Source organism: Cataglyphis hispanica, chromosome 3 (genome assembly GCF_021464435.1).
Source record: "Cataglyphis hispanica isolate Lineage 1 chromosome 3, ULB_Chis1_1.0, whole genome shotgun sequence".
Taxonomy (NCBI): domain Eukaryota; kingdom Metazoa; phylum Arthropoda; class Insecta; order Hymenoptera; family Formicidae; genus Cataglyphis; species Cataglyphis hispanica.
The window spans coordinates 9,743,741-9,763,012 of NC_065956.1; the positions used below are offsets into that span (position 1 = coordinate 9,743,741).

The 19,272-nt window shown below is 30.0% G+C and overlaps 6 protein-coding genes across 6 annotated transcripts; 4 read left to right on the forward strand and 2 right to left on the reverse strand.

The window, feature by feature from the left end:
- The first annotated feature begins 56 nt into the window (after window positions 1–56).
- LOC126859445 (protein CREG1) lies at window positions 57–3,114 on the forward strand. Its single transcript, XM_050610745.1, has 5 exons — window positions 57–524; window positions 1,387–1,541; window positions 2,286–2,405; window positions 2,490–2,571; window positions 2,691–3,114. The coding sequence occupies exons 1-5, from the start codon at window positions 242–244 to the stop codon at window positions 2,810–2,812; spliced, it is 762 nt and encodes a 253-aa protein (XP_050466702.1). The 5' UTR covers window positions 57–241; the 3' UTR covers window positions 2,813–3,114.
- A 394-nt stretch (window positions 3,115–3,508) lies between these two features.
- On the forward strand, window positions 3,509–4,698 carry LOC126859446 (H/ACA ribonucleoprotein complex subunit 1). The gene is made up of 4 exons (XM_050610746.1): window positions 3,509–3,546; window positions 3,638–3,817; window positions 3,947–4,184; window positions 4,283–4,698. Exons 2-4 carry the CDS (start codon window positions 3,705–3,707, stop codon window positions 4,574–4,576), a joined length of 645 nt encoding a protein of 214 aa, XP_050466703.1. The 5' UTR covers window positions 3,509–3,546; window positions 3,638–3,704; the 3' UTR covers window positions 4,577–4,698.
- Window positions 4,699–4,887: 189 nt separating this feature from the next.
- On the reverse strand, window positions 4,888–8,136 carry LOC126859437 (la-related protein 7). The gene is made up of 6 exons (XM_050610728.1): window positions 7,979–8,136; window positions 7,286–7,558; window positions 6,798–7,144; window positions 5,473–6,669; window positions 5,178–5,322; window positions 4,888–5,039 (listed from the first exon to the last, which is right to left on the reverse strand). The coding sequence occupies exons 2-6, from the start codon at window positions 7,527–7,529 to the stop codon at window positions 4,888–4,890; spliced, it is 2,085 nt and encodes a 694-aa protein (XP_050466685.1). The 5' UTR covers window positions 7,530–7,558; window positions 7,979–8,136.
- Window positions 8,137–8,477: 341 nt separating this feature from the next.
- LOC126859447 (TM2 domain-containing protein CG10795) lies at window positions 8,478–9,927 on the forward strand. The gene is made up of 3 exons (XM_050610747.1): window positions 8,478–8,825; window positions 9,195–9,276; window positions 9,376–9,927. The coding sequence occupies exons 1-3, from the start codon at window positions 8,624–8,626 to the stop codon at window positions 9,650–9,652; spliced, it is 561 nt and encodes a 186-aa protein (XP_050466704.1). The 5' UTR covers window positions 8,478–8,623; the 3' UTR covers window positions 9,653–9,927.
- A 440-nt stretch (window positions 9,928–10,367) lies between these two features.
- Window positions 10,368–12,977, forward strand: LOC126859436 (uncharacterized). Its single transcript, XM_050610727.1, has 2 exons — window positions 10,368–10,524; window positions 10,893–12,977. The coding sequence occupies exons 1-2, from the start codon at window positions 10,432–10,434 to the stop codon at window positions 12,975–12,977; spliced, it is 2,178 nt and encodes a 725-aa protein (XP_050466684.1). The 5' UTR covers window positions 10,368–10,431.
- Window positions 12,978–13,288: 311 nt separating this feature from the next.
- LOC126859438 (mitochondrial potassium channel ATP-binding subunit) lies at window positions 13,289–16,531 on the reverse strand. The gene is made up of 10 exons (XM_050610729.1): window positions 16,264–16,531; window positions 15,720–16,044; window positions 15,474–15,638; window positions 14,971–15,384; window positions 14,577–14,888; window positions 14,285–14,508; window positions 14,003–14,177; window positions 13,745–13,923; window positions 13,534–13,681; window positions 13,289–13,426 (listed from the first exon to the last, which is right to left on the reverse strand). The coding sequence occupies exons 1-10, from the start codon at window positions 16,320–16,322 to the stop codon at window positions 13,343–13,345; spliced, it is 2,085 nt and encodes a 694-aa protein (XP_050466686.1). The 5' UTR covers window positions 16,323–16,531; the 3' UTR covers window positions 13,289–13,342.
- Between the last annotated feature and the right edge of the window lie 2,741 nt (window positions 16,532–19,272).

Consider the following 19,272-nt stretch of genomic DNA (forward strand, 5'->3'; position numbering starts at 1 on the left):
ATTGAATCCACACTCGCGATTCGCGATACGCGTGCGCTCGAATTTAACAAATGTTTGACTCTTACTACAATCTTCACAGTCATCTTAGCCTGGCATTAATCACAATGTTTATAAAGTACGCGCAGTAACGGCCAGTGCACTTGTGGCTTACACGTTGTATCGTCAAGAGAAACATTGTTGAATAGAAACCGCTTTTCATTTGCGCTTCGTAAAACACACAGTTGGTACACAGTTCATTTTTATGATGCTGCGAATCACGAGTGTCATCGTTTTTTGCGTTTTATTAAGCGAGGCGCATAAGTTCAGCGATGCGCAAGTGAATCTCAATAAATATTGGAAGGAATTTCAAGAATTTCTTAAATGGAAGAGAACAAAGCAACTGAACGAATATAGTGTTGACTTTCTGACGCATGCGATCGGATTCGATGATCGAGAATCTCAAAGGACTAATAACAGAGCCATACAAGATCTACCACCGAAAGATCAAATAGCTTTAGTGGCGAGATACGTCGTTAATCAAGCTGGTAATTGATCATCAATATAGTATCATTCATGAGAAAATTCTTGATATGAAAAAGAAGTATATAATGTAGTATATAACAATATTACTTTTAATAAGTTATTTTAAAAGAGAAAAAGAGAGAGAAAGACTCTACATGTATATTTATCAATTTTCCACTAATATATATATATATATATATATATATATATATATATCCATGTATACATGTATATGTCTGTAAATTTTGTTTTTACATTATCTCTTTTCGGGATTTAATTAAGTATAATGGATAGAATTTTTTTTGAAATGTTACAGCATAAAAAAAAATATTTATTTATTTTAATTATTATATTATGATCAGATCTTGTTATACATATACACCTTACAAACGAAATGTACACGTATATGTATATGTATATATACATAGCGCGATATTTGCTCTTGTCATCTTACCGTTGATCTTTTGTGCTAAGCATGTATTTGGCTCGATATCAATTAATAAAACACTCACTTATATAGTGAATGTATATAGAACGATTATAGAACGATATATAGAACGATTTTTTCAATTATTACGATGCCCATAAAATAATTTTACTGTTTAAAGAGATAGAAATCAAAGAATAGAAAAATTACAAAATTTGTTAAAAATTACAAAATCTGAACGTTTTTATTTTAAAATTTATTTAAATCATTCTTTTGCATATAAAATAAAAGAGAAAAGACACGACTTGTGAATACAATTTGATCCATCATATACAATCGAATGCAATAATAATCCGACATTTATATTTAATATCTCTGATATTTATAATAAAAGCATATCTTTCTATTTACGTAATTATTTATATGTTTATATTTTTTTATGTTCTATGTATCGATAGATTGGGCAGCCGTAGCGACAATAAGCACGCGAAAGGATATTGAAACGTTTCCCGTTGCGAATTTAATCTCTATCGGCGATGGACCTATTGGAAATGGCACTGGAGAGCCGTATATGTATCTCACTCCTCTTGACTACACCGCTCAAGATCTTGCCGTAAGTAGACATCATATACATATAATATCGTGATATATGATATATATTCAGAATACTTATTCAGAATATTTGCGAAAAAAAAGAATGTTAAGAGAAAGAAAATAAATCAGAAAATTTTATTATAAGAAAAATTTTAAGACATTTTATCCGTGCGATGTTAGATTAATTATATTTTTAACTGATCATATTTTTAACTATCATATATATTTTCTGCTAATCGTAAGATAAGCTGATAAAATATTTTTTTCGACAATAAGTTATAATTACATTATCGTATAGATAATTACTCATGCAAATTATGAAAAATATGTATTGTTCTTTCTTATTTTCTCCTTTATCATATTTGCTTAAATTGAGATATCACACATTATTTTCAACTGATATAATCAAATTAATTATTTTGCTTGTAATTGCTAAAAAATATGACTTAAATTAATCACTTGTTAATAACTTGTTGTGCAGAAAATATTACAGCTTGTGTGGCTTATATGTATATAAGCCACACAAGCTGTAATATTTTCTGCACAACAAGTATACAAGTGATTAATTAAGTCATATTTCAACAATTAAGCAAATAATTAATTGATATATCAGTTAATAATATATGATATAAAGACTTTTATACAAGATTATTAATCTCTTTAATGTATTATTTTTTCGTATTGATAAAATATCTAATTTATCTATCGCAACAATTTAAATTTTTTATAACAGTTATATCGTATAAATGCTTCATTATTGCAGAAGGATCACCGCGCAACTATCCTAGTATCATTAGCACAAGGAAACTATTGCAAAGATAAACAATGGGATCCAATGGACCCGCGATGTGCTAGAGTTCTATTAAGTGGAAAAATTGTAGCAGTCAGTATAAATTGTTGCATTTTATTTATATCGTTCGTATTATGTTAATTTTAATTATCAACATTCTTAATATTTCAACGACAGGTGAAAAACGATACTACAGAACATGAGACAGCAAAACAATTATTTTTCGGTCGTCATCCGAAATTGCAAAATATGCCCGCAGGTAATATCACATTTTACAAAACGTCTTTTTTAAAAATTGCATTACATATATTGTATTTATTTTATATTATATTTATTTTATATTATATTATTTGTATTATATTTTATTTATTTATATAGATCATGGATTCTTTTTTGCCAAATTAAAAATATTTGCGATCGCTTTGTTGAACAACTTTGGTGGACCAAAATATATTTCCGTAGAAGATTATTTTAATCCGCCGTTGACTAATCGCGGATAAATTACATGAACGCTTACGGAATCAGCGTGTCTAATACACAAATTCTGCCATATTAATACATTTTTTGAATTTCAATAATTGTGTGAGGTATTGCGCTTTCACAGGAAGAGATTTTATAAAAAAATTAAAAATGAGCACGCACGCACACACACACACACACACACACACACACACACACACACACACACACACACAAAATCATATATATATATATAATTATTATGAAAAGCGCTGATGCTTATTATTAATAATTGATATAAATCGATTGTACGTGCAAATTAATAAATTCTTTGATTATCACATTCCTTTATCTATATTTTCTTAATAAAACCTTCTAATATTTTTTTTATGTAAAACATATAACACTAGATTATTTTTTTTTTGCTATATATAATAAAATATATAAAATAATATATATATAATAAAATATATATACTGTGTGTGAAAAACTAAGAGCAAATGTTACGCTACTGCGAGAAATTCATTCTCTTGTTCATGGAGTAGATAGATTTACAAAGAGCGTTTTATTTGACCACAGTCACTAACACGGCGCAAGTTTTTCCACTAGACCAATCATTTAGAAGGTCCTGCATGTAATTGGACAATTGGTGACACTCGTGTGTCACTCGATTTACGTCATACTTTCCTATCTATGTTATAAATGTTCCGTGAAGTATATAATACGCGCGCACGTGGGCACATGGGTACCTATAGTACTTATTACATATGATATGGTATGTATTTTGGAGTATCTGAAAAAGTGTTTGTAAGATCAAGAAATATAGATAAATGAAGATATATGTAAAAAATAATTTTTCCATACAGTTTTATTTCAGTGTAATAACTGTGAATTGTGATTGTTGTACAGTTAGTTAAGATTGTATGAGAGATTATGTCTTTCCGAGGACGCGGTGGTGGTTTTAGAGGAGCCGGCGGTTTTAGAGGTGGCCGAGGTGGTGGAGGATTTAATAGAGGACGCGGTGGCCGTTTCGATAAAGGCAGAGGGTAATCTTGTCAACATTGATAACACACAATTACATATTATTATATTTTAAATATTGTATAATTGTTTAAAAAGTTAGGTTATAAAGCATTTTAAGTAAACATATTGCTTCCTCTGTTAATACATCATAGATATGATCAAGGACCTCCAGAAACAGTAACGCCATTAGGACATTATCAATGGCCTGTAGAAGATATGATAGTTGTTAAAGGAGAAATTGAACAGGTGCCATTTTTTAATGCACCAATTTATATGGCAAATAAACAACAAATTGGAAAAATAGATGAAATATTTGGTAATATTCGTGACTATTATGTATCTGTTAAGTTAGAAAATACAAAGGCCTCCAGTTTTGAGAAAGATACTGAGGTATGACAATATTAAAAATATAAGAAACTTATAAGTTTACTATTTCTATTTGTACAAGTTTTATATATATATTATCATTCATTATTTATTGATTTTAGTTATATATTGATCCAGCAAAGCTATTACCTCTCCAAAGGTTTTTACCAAGACCTCCTGGAGAACAGAAAAGAGGTGGCGGTGGTGGTCGAGTTATGAAAAGAGGTGCTGGAGGAAGGAGAGGAGGAGGAGGAGGTAGAGGTGGCAGAGGAGGAGGAGGAAGCGGCGGTGGCTTTGGTAATAGAGGTGGCTTTGGCAATGGTGGAAGATTTAGAGGTCATGGAGGAGGAGGTGGTGGATTTAATCGTAATAGTTCAGGTGGAGGAGGGCGTGGAGGAGGAAGAGGAAGATGGTAGGACTTAAGATTAATTTTACAAAGAAAATATTTTTCCCAAAATAAATAGCAAATGCAAAAATATTGTTATAATTGCACTGTATATTATAAGAATAAATATTCAAATTGTGCAACAGGATTAAATACATTTTAAATAATTATTCATTCTCTTAATAAAGAGTAATTTTGCTAAATATCTTTATTAAGGTTTGAATTACATACTGATAATAATTATTTATATATACATATACATGCATGTACACAAATATGTACTACAGCACAATGTGTATATCAATATTAAAAATTTTATAAACAATTGGATGTTATCCTAAATCAATCTTGATCAAATTTTATACACTTTCCAAGTTTTTTCTCTGCTCTTTTCAACAATTTATCACGTCCTCTTTGCTTAACGTTTCCTTTTCTATTCAGTTTTTCTTCTCGATCACGCGCTATTTTATCCCAGTATGATTTTTCTTCATCATCTAAAAAATTGGCAAAAAATATGTAAAATCAATATATTGAATATATTATGTATGTATATATATATATATATATATATATATATATATATATATATATTGTGTTATATATATAGGAATATAATCTTAATATATATGTACCTTTTAAAATTGTCAAGCATTTTCCTTCATAATTCTTTTGCACAAATGATTGTGCAGCTTCCGCTGTGTCACACCTTATGTAAGCTTCACAGGAACCATGTGTTACATCTATATATTTCACATAATTGTTATCTCTAAACTCCATCTGAAACAATATATATATATATATATATATATATATATATATATATATATAAATGTAATTCTTGATATAATATATATTAATAATATTCTCTTATTAAAGATATATAAAATTATATAGATATATTAAAGTCTTTTTTTAATACTGATATACCTTGAAACTCTGTGGATCTGTGCAAGGCTCATCCATTTCAACTTTTACTATAATCCCTGGTGTATAATTGATACGTCCATAAACTGACTTTTCTGTCTCACTAATGTTTGCATTATCCTTTTCATTTTTGAATTTATAATTATCTCCAACTGTATCATAATACCATTTCTTTCCTATTGTATTTTCACTTTTCTTCAAATGTCCTTTCAATAATTGCATTTTAGCTCTTTGTAATTCTAAATATTTGTTTCTAAGACGTTTCCAATCTGGTTTGGCCATCACATGTAGTCCTAGCGCATTACAAATATCATCTTCCTGAATTTTGCTCCTCTTTTTCCGATTTTTCTTTTTCTTTTTTTCATCAACACTAGTTTCTTCGATATCACTATTCATTATTCCACTATCTTTTGTCATGGAATGTTTTTCACTATGTAAATTTTCATCCGCCTCATTATTTGTGACTTTACCATCATCACTTATATTTAGATACACAGATCTTGTTCCTTTATTTTTATTTGATTTAGTCATTAATTTATGCGATTCTTTTTTCACTTCTCCACTAACATCTTCCACAATATTAGTATCCTCTATTGTGAGTCTTTTTTTTTTCTTTTCCGTAATTTTATTATGACTAATATTTTTATTTGGATTTTCTTGATTTTCTGTACCACTGTTTTCAGTGATATCACCTTTGATGTTGTCATCTATGACAAATATTTTTTCAGAAGCAAGTTTCCTCTTTTTTATACTTTGTTTATTATCATTATTAGCTACATCAGTTTCATTGTCACATGTTTTATCGTTATCTTCAGTTTCATCTTTTGAGGCTTTTTCTTTTTTAATCTCTTGATCTATTATGCTATGATCCTCAGTTTCTTTTCTTTTTTTCTTAACTTTAATATTTCCTGCACTTTCATCTATAGTAAACGATTTTTCTGAAATAAGTTTTCTTTTTCTTAGATTTTGTTTATCATTATCCTCTATAATCATTTCATTATCAGGAATATTATCACTGTTTTTACTTTCATGTTTTGATGCCTTTTCTTTTTCAATATCTTCCGATTTTGATATCTTGTAATTTATATTATATGTTGGAATTGAATACTCATTTTGATTAGTCTCATCAAAAGTACTTATACTTAACACTTCATGAGGGGCTGTATTGTATGGTAAAACACATCCCTTTTTTCGAAACGCCTGGAAAATGAATTATTATATTATGATATTATCAAGCTATAAAATTGTTATATGATTTTTTTACTCATTTATAATTATACAGCGATATATTTATTCATGTCAAGAATATTATTTTTTCACTTTCTCACCTTAAGACATTCTTGGGCACTATTTGGTGTATCAAATTCTACAAATGCAAATCCTTTAATTTTTCTATTGCTCTTGTAACGAGGAATTGAGACATACTCTACCAATCCAAATTTAGAAAAAATAGATATTAACCAATCATGATCAGCATCTGGAGGTAAATTTTGTACATAAACTGTACATTCATCTACATTTTCCTTCTTGTTAATTGGTGTTATTCGACAGACCTTTGTACCATCTTCCGACACTTTTAATATAGTTGATTTCTGCAGAGCCTTAGCTATTCTATTTGTATCCATAGTTAGCTCGCGCAATTTGTTAAAATGTATAAATACATCAAGATCTACATCTAACATAGATAAAACAGACAAATCAATTAATATTTTTAATATTTTTAAAGAATTGAAAGATTAAATATTGCTATATATTAGATAAATTTAATTATTAAACTTTTAAAACAATTAAGAATAAACAAAGAAGATATACTTACAAGGATTTATTTTCAACAGTTCTGACAAAAAACGATCCTTACTCAAATTTGCATCACTGAAATAAAACTCCATTTGCTTAAGTATTGATGCATGTAATGCTTTCTTTCTTAGTCTTGGTTTACCATGTGAAGCACTTGATTTATTGTTTCGTTTAATTGTATCAACTTTTAGTTCTTGTACTTGAGGAACTGGAATATTTTCCGAGGCTAGTTCCATATCTGATCCTTGTTCTTCCATCACCATTGTATTTTCAAAAAACCATAAAACGCTTCCTAAAATATATATATAAAATATATCGTGTATGTATTATAAGAATGGTTTATTGGCTACTGTTTCTACAAGAGAATTTTAGTAATCAATTTTCGAATTATTTAATAAAATTTTTTTTTTATATTAGCAATAAATATGTATACTAGAGTATTTATTTTCTAATTTGAACAAAGCTTGGCAAAATATTAAATGGAAGTATTATTTGATAAGTATATGAAAATAATAACTGAAATAATCGCCCAATATTATGAAAAGTTATGACTTATGTTATGTGACATTTTTTATAAGAGATTAGAAAATATTAATATTTTATATGTACTCATTTTACTTTTCATATTCTTGTTTTACTAAAATATATATATATATAAATGCACAAAATTTCAGAAATTGAAGGAAGAGAATTCTGCATAATATATATTTACCTTATTTGTAACTCTTGATATTAATAATAATTGACGTACATACATAAGTTATAACTCTCAACCATAACATGACAAGAGAGACTAGATCACTACCGCATTACCGTATCTTTTGAAACAACCTCAAAAAAATGATCTCCTGTGATTGGCTATGTCAAATTCATCATATTTTTTCGGACAAATTAAATTAATTTGATGACAAGGTTACCCAAGTATTTCCAGACTCACTTGAAGAATATATATTCACAATTATGTCCCACAATATTAAAAATTTTTTTTTTAAATATTGATCTATGGGGCAAACTGCTTTATATTATCATCGAGAAACTTTATTTAAGACTGCAGGTTTCTTTTAATAATGTTATGGATATGTCCCGCTTGACGCTACAAAAGTTTTGTTTTATTGACCAATCAGGACGAAAGTATTTCTTCGCTCTGATTGGTCAATCAAACGTTTCAAAATTTCGGAGCGCATTCTATGTCCATAATGACAGTTGGCGCCGCGGGACGTCCCGGAAACAATATTCGGGGAACAGTGTTTGAAAACACGGAAAAGATGCGGACGGGATCGTCCGCCGTTTGCTGTGATCGCGTGTATATACGGTGAATATCGGACGGTTGCCGAGGTAACGCATAAAATGAGACGTTATGTTCCATTCGGCGGGATTTCTTAGCGGGCTGCTCATCCTCCTGCCGATGATCGCGCTGTGCGATGGCGCGAACCAGACGTATGAGATTGATTGCAATAATTTACGAATGGGACAATACATCTGTCCCCATCCCAATTACGACTTCATAGACCTCAATACGCAACAGCCACGCGGATGCACTAAGGAGAACAAGGCCAAAGGTAGACTTTATCTTGCGCGAAATTTTGGAGTACTCTTAACCTCTATTCTAAAGACGTTTGATTCATATGTATATGTATGTGTACTCGTTGTTCATTTCACATTATTATATTTGTATTTTATTTGTATATTTAATATGAAATAATGTACATTCAGACATTGAAAGATGAAAGATGTTGGAAGAAGAATATAGAAAGCGCAATGAAGAAACAAGTCTATTGCTCATTTCATTCTCTCTTGGTTGCGTATGTTGTCTTCAGTTGTGTTGCTTTTTTGCATTATTAGAGACAACTTTTCAATGCGTGCTAGAGAATCTTTGAGAGAATTTGTATTTTAACAAGACTGAATGTAGATTGTTTTTGTTTTACTAGTGTTATGTCTAGTTGCTGATGGTCTCATCTGTACAGAGACGAAAAATAATACTTTCAAAAAGGATATACCCTGCAAATGGACGTAAGTGCGATTTGGTATTTTAAATGAGCGTAATTAGAGTTTCTTAAGAAATATTATAGAAGAGATTTAAGGTATTTACTTCAGAATACTTGCTTTTAGAAATGGATATTCTTTTGAGACATCATTATTGCTGTCGATATTTCTTGGTATGTTTGGCGCAGATCGATTTTACCTTGGATATCCTGCCTTGGGCTTACTCAAGTTGAGCACACTGGGGTTCCTTTTTCTTGGTCAATTTGCTGATGTAATATTGATAGCTACACAAATTGTAGGACCAGCAGATGGTTCGCATTATGTGATGCCATATTATGGTGCTGGAATTAACATTGTGACAAGCAACAATTTTACGTACAGAGTGCCACAATACGATTATTAAGAGAAAGGAGCAAATTTGCTGTACAAATGGGAATTTTTTTAAAAATATTGTATAATCTTTTCTACCGCGAACAACGATGTACAATCCTAAATTTGAGTCCTATTTCGCTATATATTTGAATGTAAATTAGTCTCTATTATTATACTATATTACTATTCCAATGAATAAGCTGAATACTAATTTGTAGATATACATTTCAACGAAATACTGTATATAAGAATTTATGCATTGCCAGGTAATATAATTGAATAATAAATTTACAGCTTTTATTTCTACGTTTCCTGTTATTCGTTTTTTTCTCAACTTTAAGATTTTCAGATTTTTTTTAGAACGTAGATAGTGACAATCGAGTTTTTAATATCGCAATTATGACTCAATTGACCTTGAACGATTTATCACGAAACTGTAAACTCCACCTCGTATCGTCCATGCACCATAATTCGCTTCGTGCGATTTCACATTCGTCCTTAATCTCATGTTCTTCTGGTATAAACACGGAAATAAGAATGTTCATTATCTAACATTCATTCATTATTATCACTTTGTATTATGTATGTTGGAAATCTCAAGACAATGTGTCAAAATCATCTTCCATTATCATTTTCCATTGTGTATTTGTTAATCGGCACGTTTCCGATATAAAAATATATATCTGTACGTTTCTTTCTTTGGTAAATTCTTTCAAGATATCATTTTATAAAAATTAAAAAAAAACAGAAAGTATTTAATAAATCAGTGTTCTGGAAGACACATTGTTGAGAGACGAACCGCTCTGCATCATGACTTCACTTACGAAAATTATATTTCGACTTTTACCACTCGGAATTGTACTGTTAATTGCGACAGTACATAATTCCTTGAACGATTATAAAGTAAGTATATAAAAAATTAACATATAAAATATTAATAACACATAAAAAATTATATATTATATATCTAATTTCTAAATATACATGTATATATAAAGCTAGAATGCATTATAGAAAGAAAATTTGTAATTTCTTCTTTTAATAAAAGATAGATCTTTTTATTAAAATATAAAAATAAATAAATTGCAAATACATTTGTTATTTTGCATATTTATATGCATTTTTCAAATAATAAGAAACATGTAATATGAAAATTTTATTTTAGGCATTATGTTTATTTTATTATATATATATATATATATATATATATATATATATATATATATATATATACATATATATTTAATTTTTATATCAAATAATTTTTGCAGTATATTGAAGCGGAAAAAAGCATTGTTAAACCACAAGTATCCCGGCATCGACGAGCGATTAATCCTAAAACTGTATTACGTTATTGCAAGTTCAATCAGTATTATGACCAAGAAGAAGGACGTTGTCTAGGCGTTCCCGGAGGTGGTAAAGTGCTTCATGTTGAGAATGGACAATCTTGCGGCATCAACATTTTAAAACCGCATTGCACCAGCTCTTTGTATTATTACATCTGTAAACGTGACAAGTCGATTCTAGCGCAATGCGCAAACAGACAGATTTTCGATAATCGTCTACAACGATGCGCGTACTACGATTCAAGCAAATTGACTCCCAGCACCATTCAACTGAACGATCACGAGTATTATGAACACGTTAATGTATCAAAATTTCCGGTGCCAAACTGCACGGCACTCGGCCAGTTTCCCATACCCGATCATTGTTCTATGTTTTACACTTGCGATACGAATGGACATAGACTCCACCAGAGCGTCTTTAAATGTCCGCGAAACACGGGGTATCAACCAAACAGAAGAGTATGCGCTGTTATGTCAGACTGTGAGAACAATGACTCGATAGATTCCATTTGTGTTCCAGATGCGCTTGATGAAAATGTCGAATCATTAAATTCTAAAGAAATTACAGAAGAAAACATTAAAGAAATATCTGAAGAAAGCGAAATCAGAAATGTAAACGATTCTACTTCGAAAAAGGAGGAAAACATAAACTTTAGGACCTATGATATTATCTCTACTACTCCTGAAAGCATAACAAGTAACACACTATCAGTGAACAATTATGGAGATAATGATGGCGATTTATACGAAGCAAGTTCATTGCCCACACAACCAATCCAAGACATTTCAGTATCTGATTCTGAAACATCAATGCTCAAACAAGCACTGACTCCGACCGAAAGCGCACGAGAAGTACAGAACGAGAAGTCCGACTTAATATCGCCATTATATTTACAAATCACATCACCGCCAACGGTAGAACTCGATGATAACGAGCCACATTCCATAATAACACCGATGACCTCGTCGCCAGTGTATAGTGCAGATATGAAAAATTCCAACATTGATAGTGAGACAGCTGATATTACTCCCTTTTCTACAGTTAGCTATATATCGAAATTAGATGAAAGAATGCAGGATATAACAACGGAACAGTATAATAACTATGAAACAATGAAATTACCGAATTCAAACACTGAAACTCTTGATCTGTATTCCCCATCAACAATAAGTAATACTCCAGAATTCTCTTCAATCAATAAGTCATTGAACGTAGACGAAGAAAAGCTGGATGTGACTGGAGCAATCGATTTATATCAGACATCAACAATAAGTAATGTACCAGAACCTTCTCTGATTGTCGATACGCCATCAAAATTGGGTGAAGAAACGCAGGACACAACCACAGAAGAATATAGAAATAATGATGACGCAATAATGACACTATCGAATTCAAACACTGAAGCAATTAATTTATATCCGACATCCACAATAAATACTATATCAGAATTCTCTCCTATCAGTGAAACATCATCTAAATTATATGAAGCAATGCAAAATGCGGCTACAGAACAATATGGAAATGACGACGGAATAATGACATCACCAAATCCTAACAGTGAAATAGTTGATCAGAATCCAACATCAATATTAAGCGGTATATTTGCAACCACAGAGAGTCCAAGAGATGATTTTGATACTTCTACATCGGCATCTGCAATTTTATCACCACAAGCAGATATCAATGACGATCAGTATACCAAAGAATTATTTAAAACTTCTCCTTCCGTTGATAGTAAACTCATTGACCCCAACTTAGATACGCCGGAAGCAATCGAAAATGTTTCTACTGGATATTCATTCGAACATACTGACACTTTAGATTTAGCATCGACGACAAAGTCCATTTTAACTCTGGAACACGTAACTGCATCAATGGACATTACGACTATAACACCCATAATACAAAATTTATCTGCTATTTCAGACACAGATCTAGTAGCACAGAATGATAAAGATAGCACAGAAGTATCGTCCTTTGAGCAAGATATTCCGCTTAAAAATAATTAATATAAATGTATTTATAAAATATATATGTTTTTGTTAGAATATACATATAGGTATCATTGATAAAAGGTATATGTAAGTATAATATTACACTAAAATATATCTAAATAATAATTTATTATAATCACAATCCTTTGTTTCCCGTTTTTGAGGTAGTTATGAGCAATTAACATAATACATAAAATTCTTTTTTATATTGTATATACATACACATATACACATTATGATACAGAAAAAAAAAAAAAAAAAAAAAATTATTCTACAAAATAGAATAAATAATAATTTACTATTGTCTACCAATATTATTTAATCATTCATACCAATATCTTGTAACCAGTTTGGTTGGCACATGATTTCAAATATTATTATTATTTCATGTTTTCCTTTTCTTGTTCGTTTACGAGTGTATAATAAACGCCTTTTCGTTTAATTAGTTCCGAATACTTGCCCATCTACAAGAGAGAGAGAGAAAGAAAGAGAAAAAAAAGAGTATTACATATTATTTATATATTATCTAATAATGGCATCACATACATTAATTTTATCGATTAAAGCATACCTCCACTATGACACCACGTTGTAGTACAACGATTACGTCAGCGCCTTTAATGGTACTTAATCTATGAGCGATCACAAGTACCGTTCTACCTTTCGTAGCATTTTCAATCGCTTTTTGAACGACTCTTTCGCTTTCATAATCCAATGCGCTAAATAAGAAAAAATAGATAAGCATGAAGACAAATCATACATTATTTCATTATGATTTGTACCTTGTAGCCTCATCTAGAATTAAAACAGATGGTTGTTTTAGCAAAGCCCTGGCAATAGCAACCCGTTGCTTTTGTCCACCAGAAAGCTGTGCACCTCTCTCGCCGACTTCGGTCGCATAACCATCTGGAAACTTTGTTATAAATTCATGCGCATTTGCTTCTTTAGCTGCTTCAATGACCTAGTTTGATGATTAAGTATGTAAAATGTTATATATAGTAATAATTACACATAATATAATTGCAATATCCTACTGTCACCTCTTCGTCTGTTGCATTTTGTCTCCCAAATCTAATGTTTTCCATGATGCTGGTAGCGAATAAAGTAGGCTCTTGATTTATATAGCCAAAAACGTTACCTCTGAGATAACTCGAATTAAGAGATCTAATATCTCGACCATCAATAGTAATGGAGCCTTCATCAACATCGTAAAACCTATAACATTTTTATATTTTTATATATTATATATTTTATATATCTCTCTGTAAATTAATAATTTACATATCTCTTAAAATATATAACTCTTATGGATTATTATGGACCTCTCTAGTAATGCAGCCACAGTTGATTTACCATTACCACTGGCACCAACAATAGCCACGGTTTTTCCAGCAGGAATATGTAAATTAAAATTTTTTAAAACAACGTGATCCGGTCTAGTGGGATAGCTAAATTTTATATTTTTGAAAACTATATTCCCTGCCAGAGATTTATCCGTGATTATATCACCACCAGTCATCATTAGCGAAGGCGGCATATCCAGATACTAGAAGATATTTATGATTTCTAAAACTTTCTTACATAACTAAAGCTGTATAAGTTGAATAAAAATACCTGGAAAACTCTGGCACCTGCGCTTTGTCCCCTAACAAAAGTTCCAAAAAGCACCGACAATTGGCCTAAAGATTTTTGTATAGTCTGTGTAGCCATTAAAAATGCCATGAGATTTCCTGGAGACAATTCTCCTGTAGAAAGCAAGTGCCCGCCAAAATATAGCGTGGAGAGTAAAATACCATTAAGTAATAAATTCGTTCCTGCTTGAAAGAAACCTATACCAAAACCTAAACGTTCATAAAGTTCAGATGAACGTTCAACTTCTTTGTAAAACATTTCTGCTTCTTTTTCTTCCGCGGCAAAAGCTCTCACCTGGTAAAAAATAAGTGAATAAAATGCAAGATGAGAATTTAATAGCATTTCTTTTTAATTAAATACTATTTATTTGCAATACCGTTCGTATATTTTGTATAGCTTCTTCGCAAACGGCGGTCGATTTTGCGACTTGATTTTGGGCTTCCATCGACAACTTGCGTAAACTTTTTCCCAGGAGAGTACCAATAAAAATTATTGTAGGTAAACTAAATACCACAAGAGTAGTCAATTGTGGTGATATCACTATTACAGAGATAACACAACCAATAATTTGTGTGAGACTTCTCAAGCCTTGAGCAATGCAAGTCTTAAATGAGCTTTTAAAGTCTTGAATATCACTAGTCAATCGACTTACTATTTCACCGGAACGTGTTTTGTCAAAGAATTCTATATCTTGCATAATAATTGACTTAAACAAATCTTGACGTAAACTCACTGCAATTCTCTCACCCACATGAGAAAGTGTATAAATATATACAAAGGTGAGAAATGCCTGAAAAAATATTAAGATTTATACAGATGAGAATATTTATTTCCATGATCTTTGATTGTAAAAGTTATTATCCTAATTATGTTACATACTTGTGCAATATACATGCGTGCCAAAACAAAAGCTGGTTGAGTTAGCTGCGAGATAATTTGATTTGTAGAATCGCTTTTATTTTGACATATTTCCGTAAGTACATTTATGACATTTCCAACACACTGCGGTATTCGAATATTTAATAGTGCAACTATTAATGCACTCTAGAAGTACAAAATGAGAATATCATTATTTGATATAATTAATATCATTATAATATGAAATTTCAAATTACAAATACTTACTGATAATGCTAGCAATAAATACCAAATATGTGGGTATAAATATTTAAAAAATTTTGTCCATTCAAAGGTCAGTTCAGGAGTGTCAGATTTGACATCGTTAATTCTTTTGGCTTCTCTACACAGCACGATTTGATTATGTGATCTCAAAATACAAGCAGTTGTTACTCCTAATCCACTAAGACCAAATTTAAAAATATATGAGGAAAACTTTGATTTATTCATATTTTCTTTGCAACATTTTTGAGCACTTTTAGTGAATTCACGTTTTGCTATTCCCCATATGTTTTGGTTCTTTCCATATAGAATATATTTCTGTATTGGATACCTGAAATATTTTATCAAAATTAATTGAAAATACAATGTTATTCCTAAATAATATATATATATATATATATATATATATATATATATATATAAATTTATTTATTATATTAAATAATTACATCATATATATACAGTGTGACTGCTTGTCTTTTTATGCATATTATATCTATTTTTTAAAATATTTGAACAATGCAATTAATATAAAGAAATTTATAATTACCTTGAAATTATCGAGGAATCATTATGACACCTAAATAATACAGCGCGTAACATAGACATTCTTTTGTGATAGAAGTTATATTATTATCAAATAAATAATTGTCGATATTACTTATTATGCTGACATATATTTCGTATTTTGTGTATATTTTGTATTTATTATGTTTGCATCAATATTAATGATGACTATAATATGCAGACATCATAAAGAGATTTTTTATTTAATAGTTATAAAGGTTATAACAATAATAATAATATCGTTACCAAGGGCGCTGCCATATTTTAATTCAACCGTATGTAGTTTCACTAATCTCCCATAGATAGCGTTCAATGTGTCATTTAAATTGTGCCGTTTATGAACAGTCATTTTTACATTCTCATACTTACAGTTTACAAGTTCGAAGTTTATAACTTTGTAGAAAAAAAGTTATGTGAATAACAAGTGTATTTTGAACATTTCAGTGTGTGTGTGACGAAAATATTATGGAGAAATCTATTCCTTCGGAGAATCTCGGCTTTTCGTCAAAATCAATTAGAAGAAATCGAGAGGAGGAACTAAAGAGCTTCACACACGTACTTGCGCGGTAAATAAATGCGGTTAGACATCGTATAAGGTAAGATTATTTTATTAAAAAAATACGCCAGCACAAGTTAGATGAAGATTCGCGTTGAATAACGAATTATATCGCGATTATGATAAAGATAAATAAAGAATTTAATGAAAGTTGGAAATATATATTATTCAGTATCGTGAGAGAAATTTTTTTAGAGATAATCAATTTTTAAGTTGAAATTAAATGTAAATATTACTTTAAAAGATAAGATTTATATATAATTATATATAATTTTTTAATGCAATTTAAATGTTATAAAATAATTAAAATCCTTTTATTGAAATAATATATATATATATATATATATATATATATATATATATATATAATAAATATTAATTTTTTCAATCAATATATTTTTCTATAAATATTCAATAAATAAGCCAATAATTAAGATTATTAAGAATAAAAAAGACGAGAATATTATAATTTTATTAAAAAAAATATATATATATAAATTAGAGGAATTAATAATGAAATTACAATATCAAAAATATATTTAGTCTAAATTTATTATTCGACAGAGTCGTAAAATTCACTTTGTTGATAGAAAAAAAAAACTCGCCGTATTATTTGCAACTTTCCCAGAATTGTCGAAAGTCCGCAAACAATTCCCGATATCTTTGACAACAAAAGTAGAAACGCGGACTTTGAGATCAGTAAGCTAATACACATATATATGTATCGGGTGTGCGAGTACGCGCGGATGGAGAAAGCTCGAAAATTGCATCTCGACAACGAAGAGTCCGCGGCCGGATGAATGGCGTGCGCTGGGCCTTAAAAGGCCTAATCGCCCCGGCAAACTCTTTGAGCTGCGAGTTAATGACGTGTATTTATGTATTCGTCGCGTTTAATTGCCTGTGTGGCTATTAGCGCTCTATTCCGCGTTCTCTCCCCTGGCGGTTGAATACTACTTGCGATGTTAGGGGTGAGTTCGCTTATTCTCTCGCGCACGCGAAGCACGCCGCGACGTTCGGAGTTGGAATTGCCTAATCTAGGGAGACAAAAAAAAAAGTGCTTGTAAACATTTAGCATCTTTCTTCTTTTTATGCTGTAAGATCATTTATTTCAAATAAGTTTATCTGAAAAATTTTAAACTATATACAATATATGTATACACATATACATATATATATATATATATATATATATATATATTTATTTATATAAAAAGTTTTATTTTCCTTTGTTTTGGAAAATTCGAATCACTAAAATTCAAACTCAATTTATTTGATTTTAATTATTGCAAATTAAAAGAATTTGAAACTATATAATACAATAACAATCAAAAATAAAATTAAAAATTATACTTATTTATTTGCATGCAATCATATTTTTTTTTTTTTTTTAATATTGAGCTAAATAAATAAATATTTTGCAATCTGAATTTTTAAAATCTCATCAAATGCAGGAGGAAATATATCCTCCTGTGATTGAAAATCGTATCGATCATCCTTTCCTTTCGTAGGCTTTTAAATATCTTTATAATATAATGCATAGAAAAATGAAAATTTTTCTTAGGAAAAACTTACCTTTCAAGCTTATACTTATAAATCAACGATAATAATCTATATTTTGTCTCTCTGATTTTTGGCTTAATCTCTCTCCATTGATAAAAATTTGCTCTAATCGAAATTTTAATTTATTACATCCTCTCGGTTTTAAGATTCTTTAGATAAAATTAAGATAAACACTTAAAAAAAATCTGTATATACTAATCTTGAAAGAATCGATGCAACATTTTTCTGCACTCTTGTTTTAAATACAAATTGTTTACTGTGCTTATAAGCAGGCTGCCGGGAATCCGTTAGTTTTTCTTTTTCCACAATTCATCTGCGAGTAGGGCGGTGAGCGAGAGGGTAAGTTGTTAGAGCGCGTGTTTTTCAAGAATGCTCTTTACGAAGAATATCTTGCAAACGAGTTTGCGTCATCTGTGGTACTCAACGTACTCAGAGAATGACGAGAACTTCACATTAGACCCTTCCTCTCAGATCTACAAAAGCCATCGAGCCGAGGTCGCCCTTTTAACCCAGATCTGCGCCATTCGTGATCGTTCGTCTTATCATCGTTTTAATACTTTTTAATCCATTGTATATACATATCCATAAATGTATATATATATATATATATATATATATATATATATATATATCCATTTCTCCACTTTCTGTGATCTTTTGAGAAAATCAATACGATGGCCATGAAAGTAATGATGAAAGGAAAAGTTTTATTATAATCACGAAAAGCTTTAATAAAATAACATTCTATTAATTTAATATTAACATGATCATTATATAGCATATTAATATTAAATTGAATGATATGCAAAAGTATATTTTAGGCTTTCTTGACTTTTAATGAACATAAATTGCTCAAATATAAATGAGGCAGTTTTT

Coding starts and splice junctions, on each gene's coding strand:
- LOC126859445 (XM_050610745.1), top strand. CDS start 242: ATGATGCTGCGAATCACGAGTGTCATCGTTTTTTGCGTTTTATTAAGC. Junction 525..1,386: donor ATACGTCGTTAATCAAGCTG/GTAATTGATCAT, acceptor ATGTATCGATAG/ATTGGGCAGCCGTAGCGACA. Junction 2,406..2,489: donor TAAGTGGAAAAATTGTAGCA/GTCAGTATAAAT, acceptor TTTCAACGACAG/GTGAAAAACGATACTACAGA.
- LOC126859446 (XM_050610746.1), top strand. CDS start 3,705: ATGTCTTTCCGAGGACGCGGTGGTGGTTTTAGAGGAGCCGGCGGTTTT. Junction 3,818..3,946: donor CGTTTCGATAAAGGCAGAGG/GTAATCTTGTCA, acceptor AATACATCATAG/ATATGATCAAGGACCTCCAG. Junction 4,185..4,282: donor GTTTTGAGAAAGATACTGAG/GTATGACAATAT, acceptor TATTGATTTTAG/TTATATATTGATCCAGCAAA.
- LOC126859437 (XM_050610728.1), bottom strand. CDS start 7,529: ATGGTGATGGAAGAACAAGGATCAGATATGGAACTAGCCTCGGAAAAT. Junction 6,670..6,797: donor GTGCCCAAGAATGTCTTAAG/GTGAGAAAGTGA, acceptor TTCATTTTCCAG/GCGTTTCGAAAAAAGGGATG. Junction 5,323..5,472: donor CAGATCCACAGAGTTTCAAG/GTATATCAGTAT, acceptor ATATTGTTTCAG/ATGGAGTTTAGAGATAACAA.
- LOC126859447 (XM_050610747.1), top strand. CDS start 8,624: ATGTTCCATTCGGCGGGATTTCTTAGCGGGCTGCTCATCCTCCTGCCG. Junction 8,826..9,194: donor TAAGGAGAACAAGGCCAAAG/GTAGACTTTATC, acceptor TTGTTTTACTAG/TGTTATGTCTAGTTGCTGAT. Junction 9,277..9,375: donor GATATACCCTGCAAATGGAC/GTAAGTGCGATT, acceptor ACTTGCTTTTAG/AAATGGATATTCTTTTGAGA.
- LOC126859436 (XM_050610727.1), top strand. CDS start 10,432: ATGACTTCACTTACGAAAATTATATTTCGACTTTTACCACTCGGAATT. Junction 10,525..10,892: donor ATTCCTTGAACGATTATAAA/GTAAGTATATAA, acceptor TAATTTTTGCAG/TATATTGAAGCGGAAAAAAG.
- LOC126859438 (XM_050610729.1), bottom strand. CDS start 16,322: ATGTCTATGTTACGCGCTGTATTATTTAGGTGTCATAATGATTCCTCG. Junction 14,509..14,576: donor CAGGTGCCAGAGTTTTCCAG/GTATTTTTATTC, acceptor AATATCTTCTAG/TATCTGGATATGCCGCCTTC. Junction 14,178..14,284: donor GTGGCTGCATTACTAGAGAG/GTCCATAATAAT, acceptor AAAATGTTATAG/GTTTTACGATGTTGATGAAG.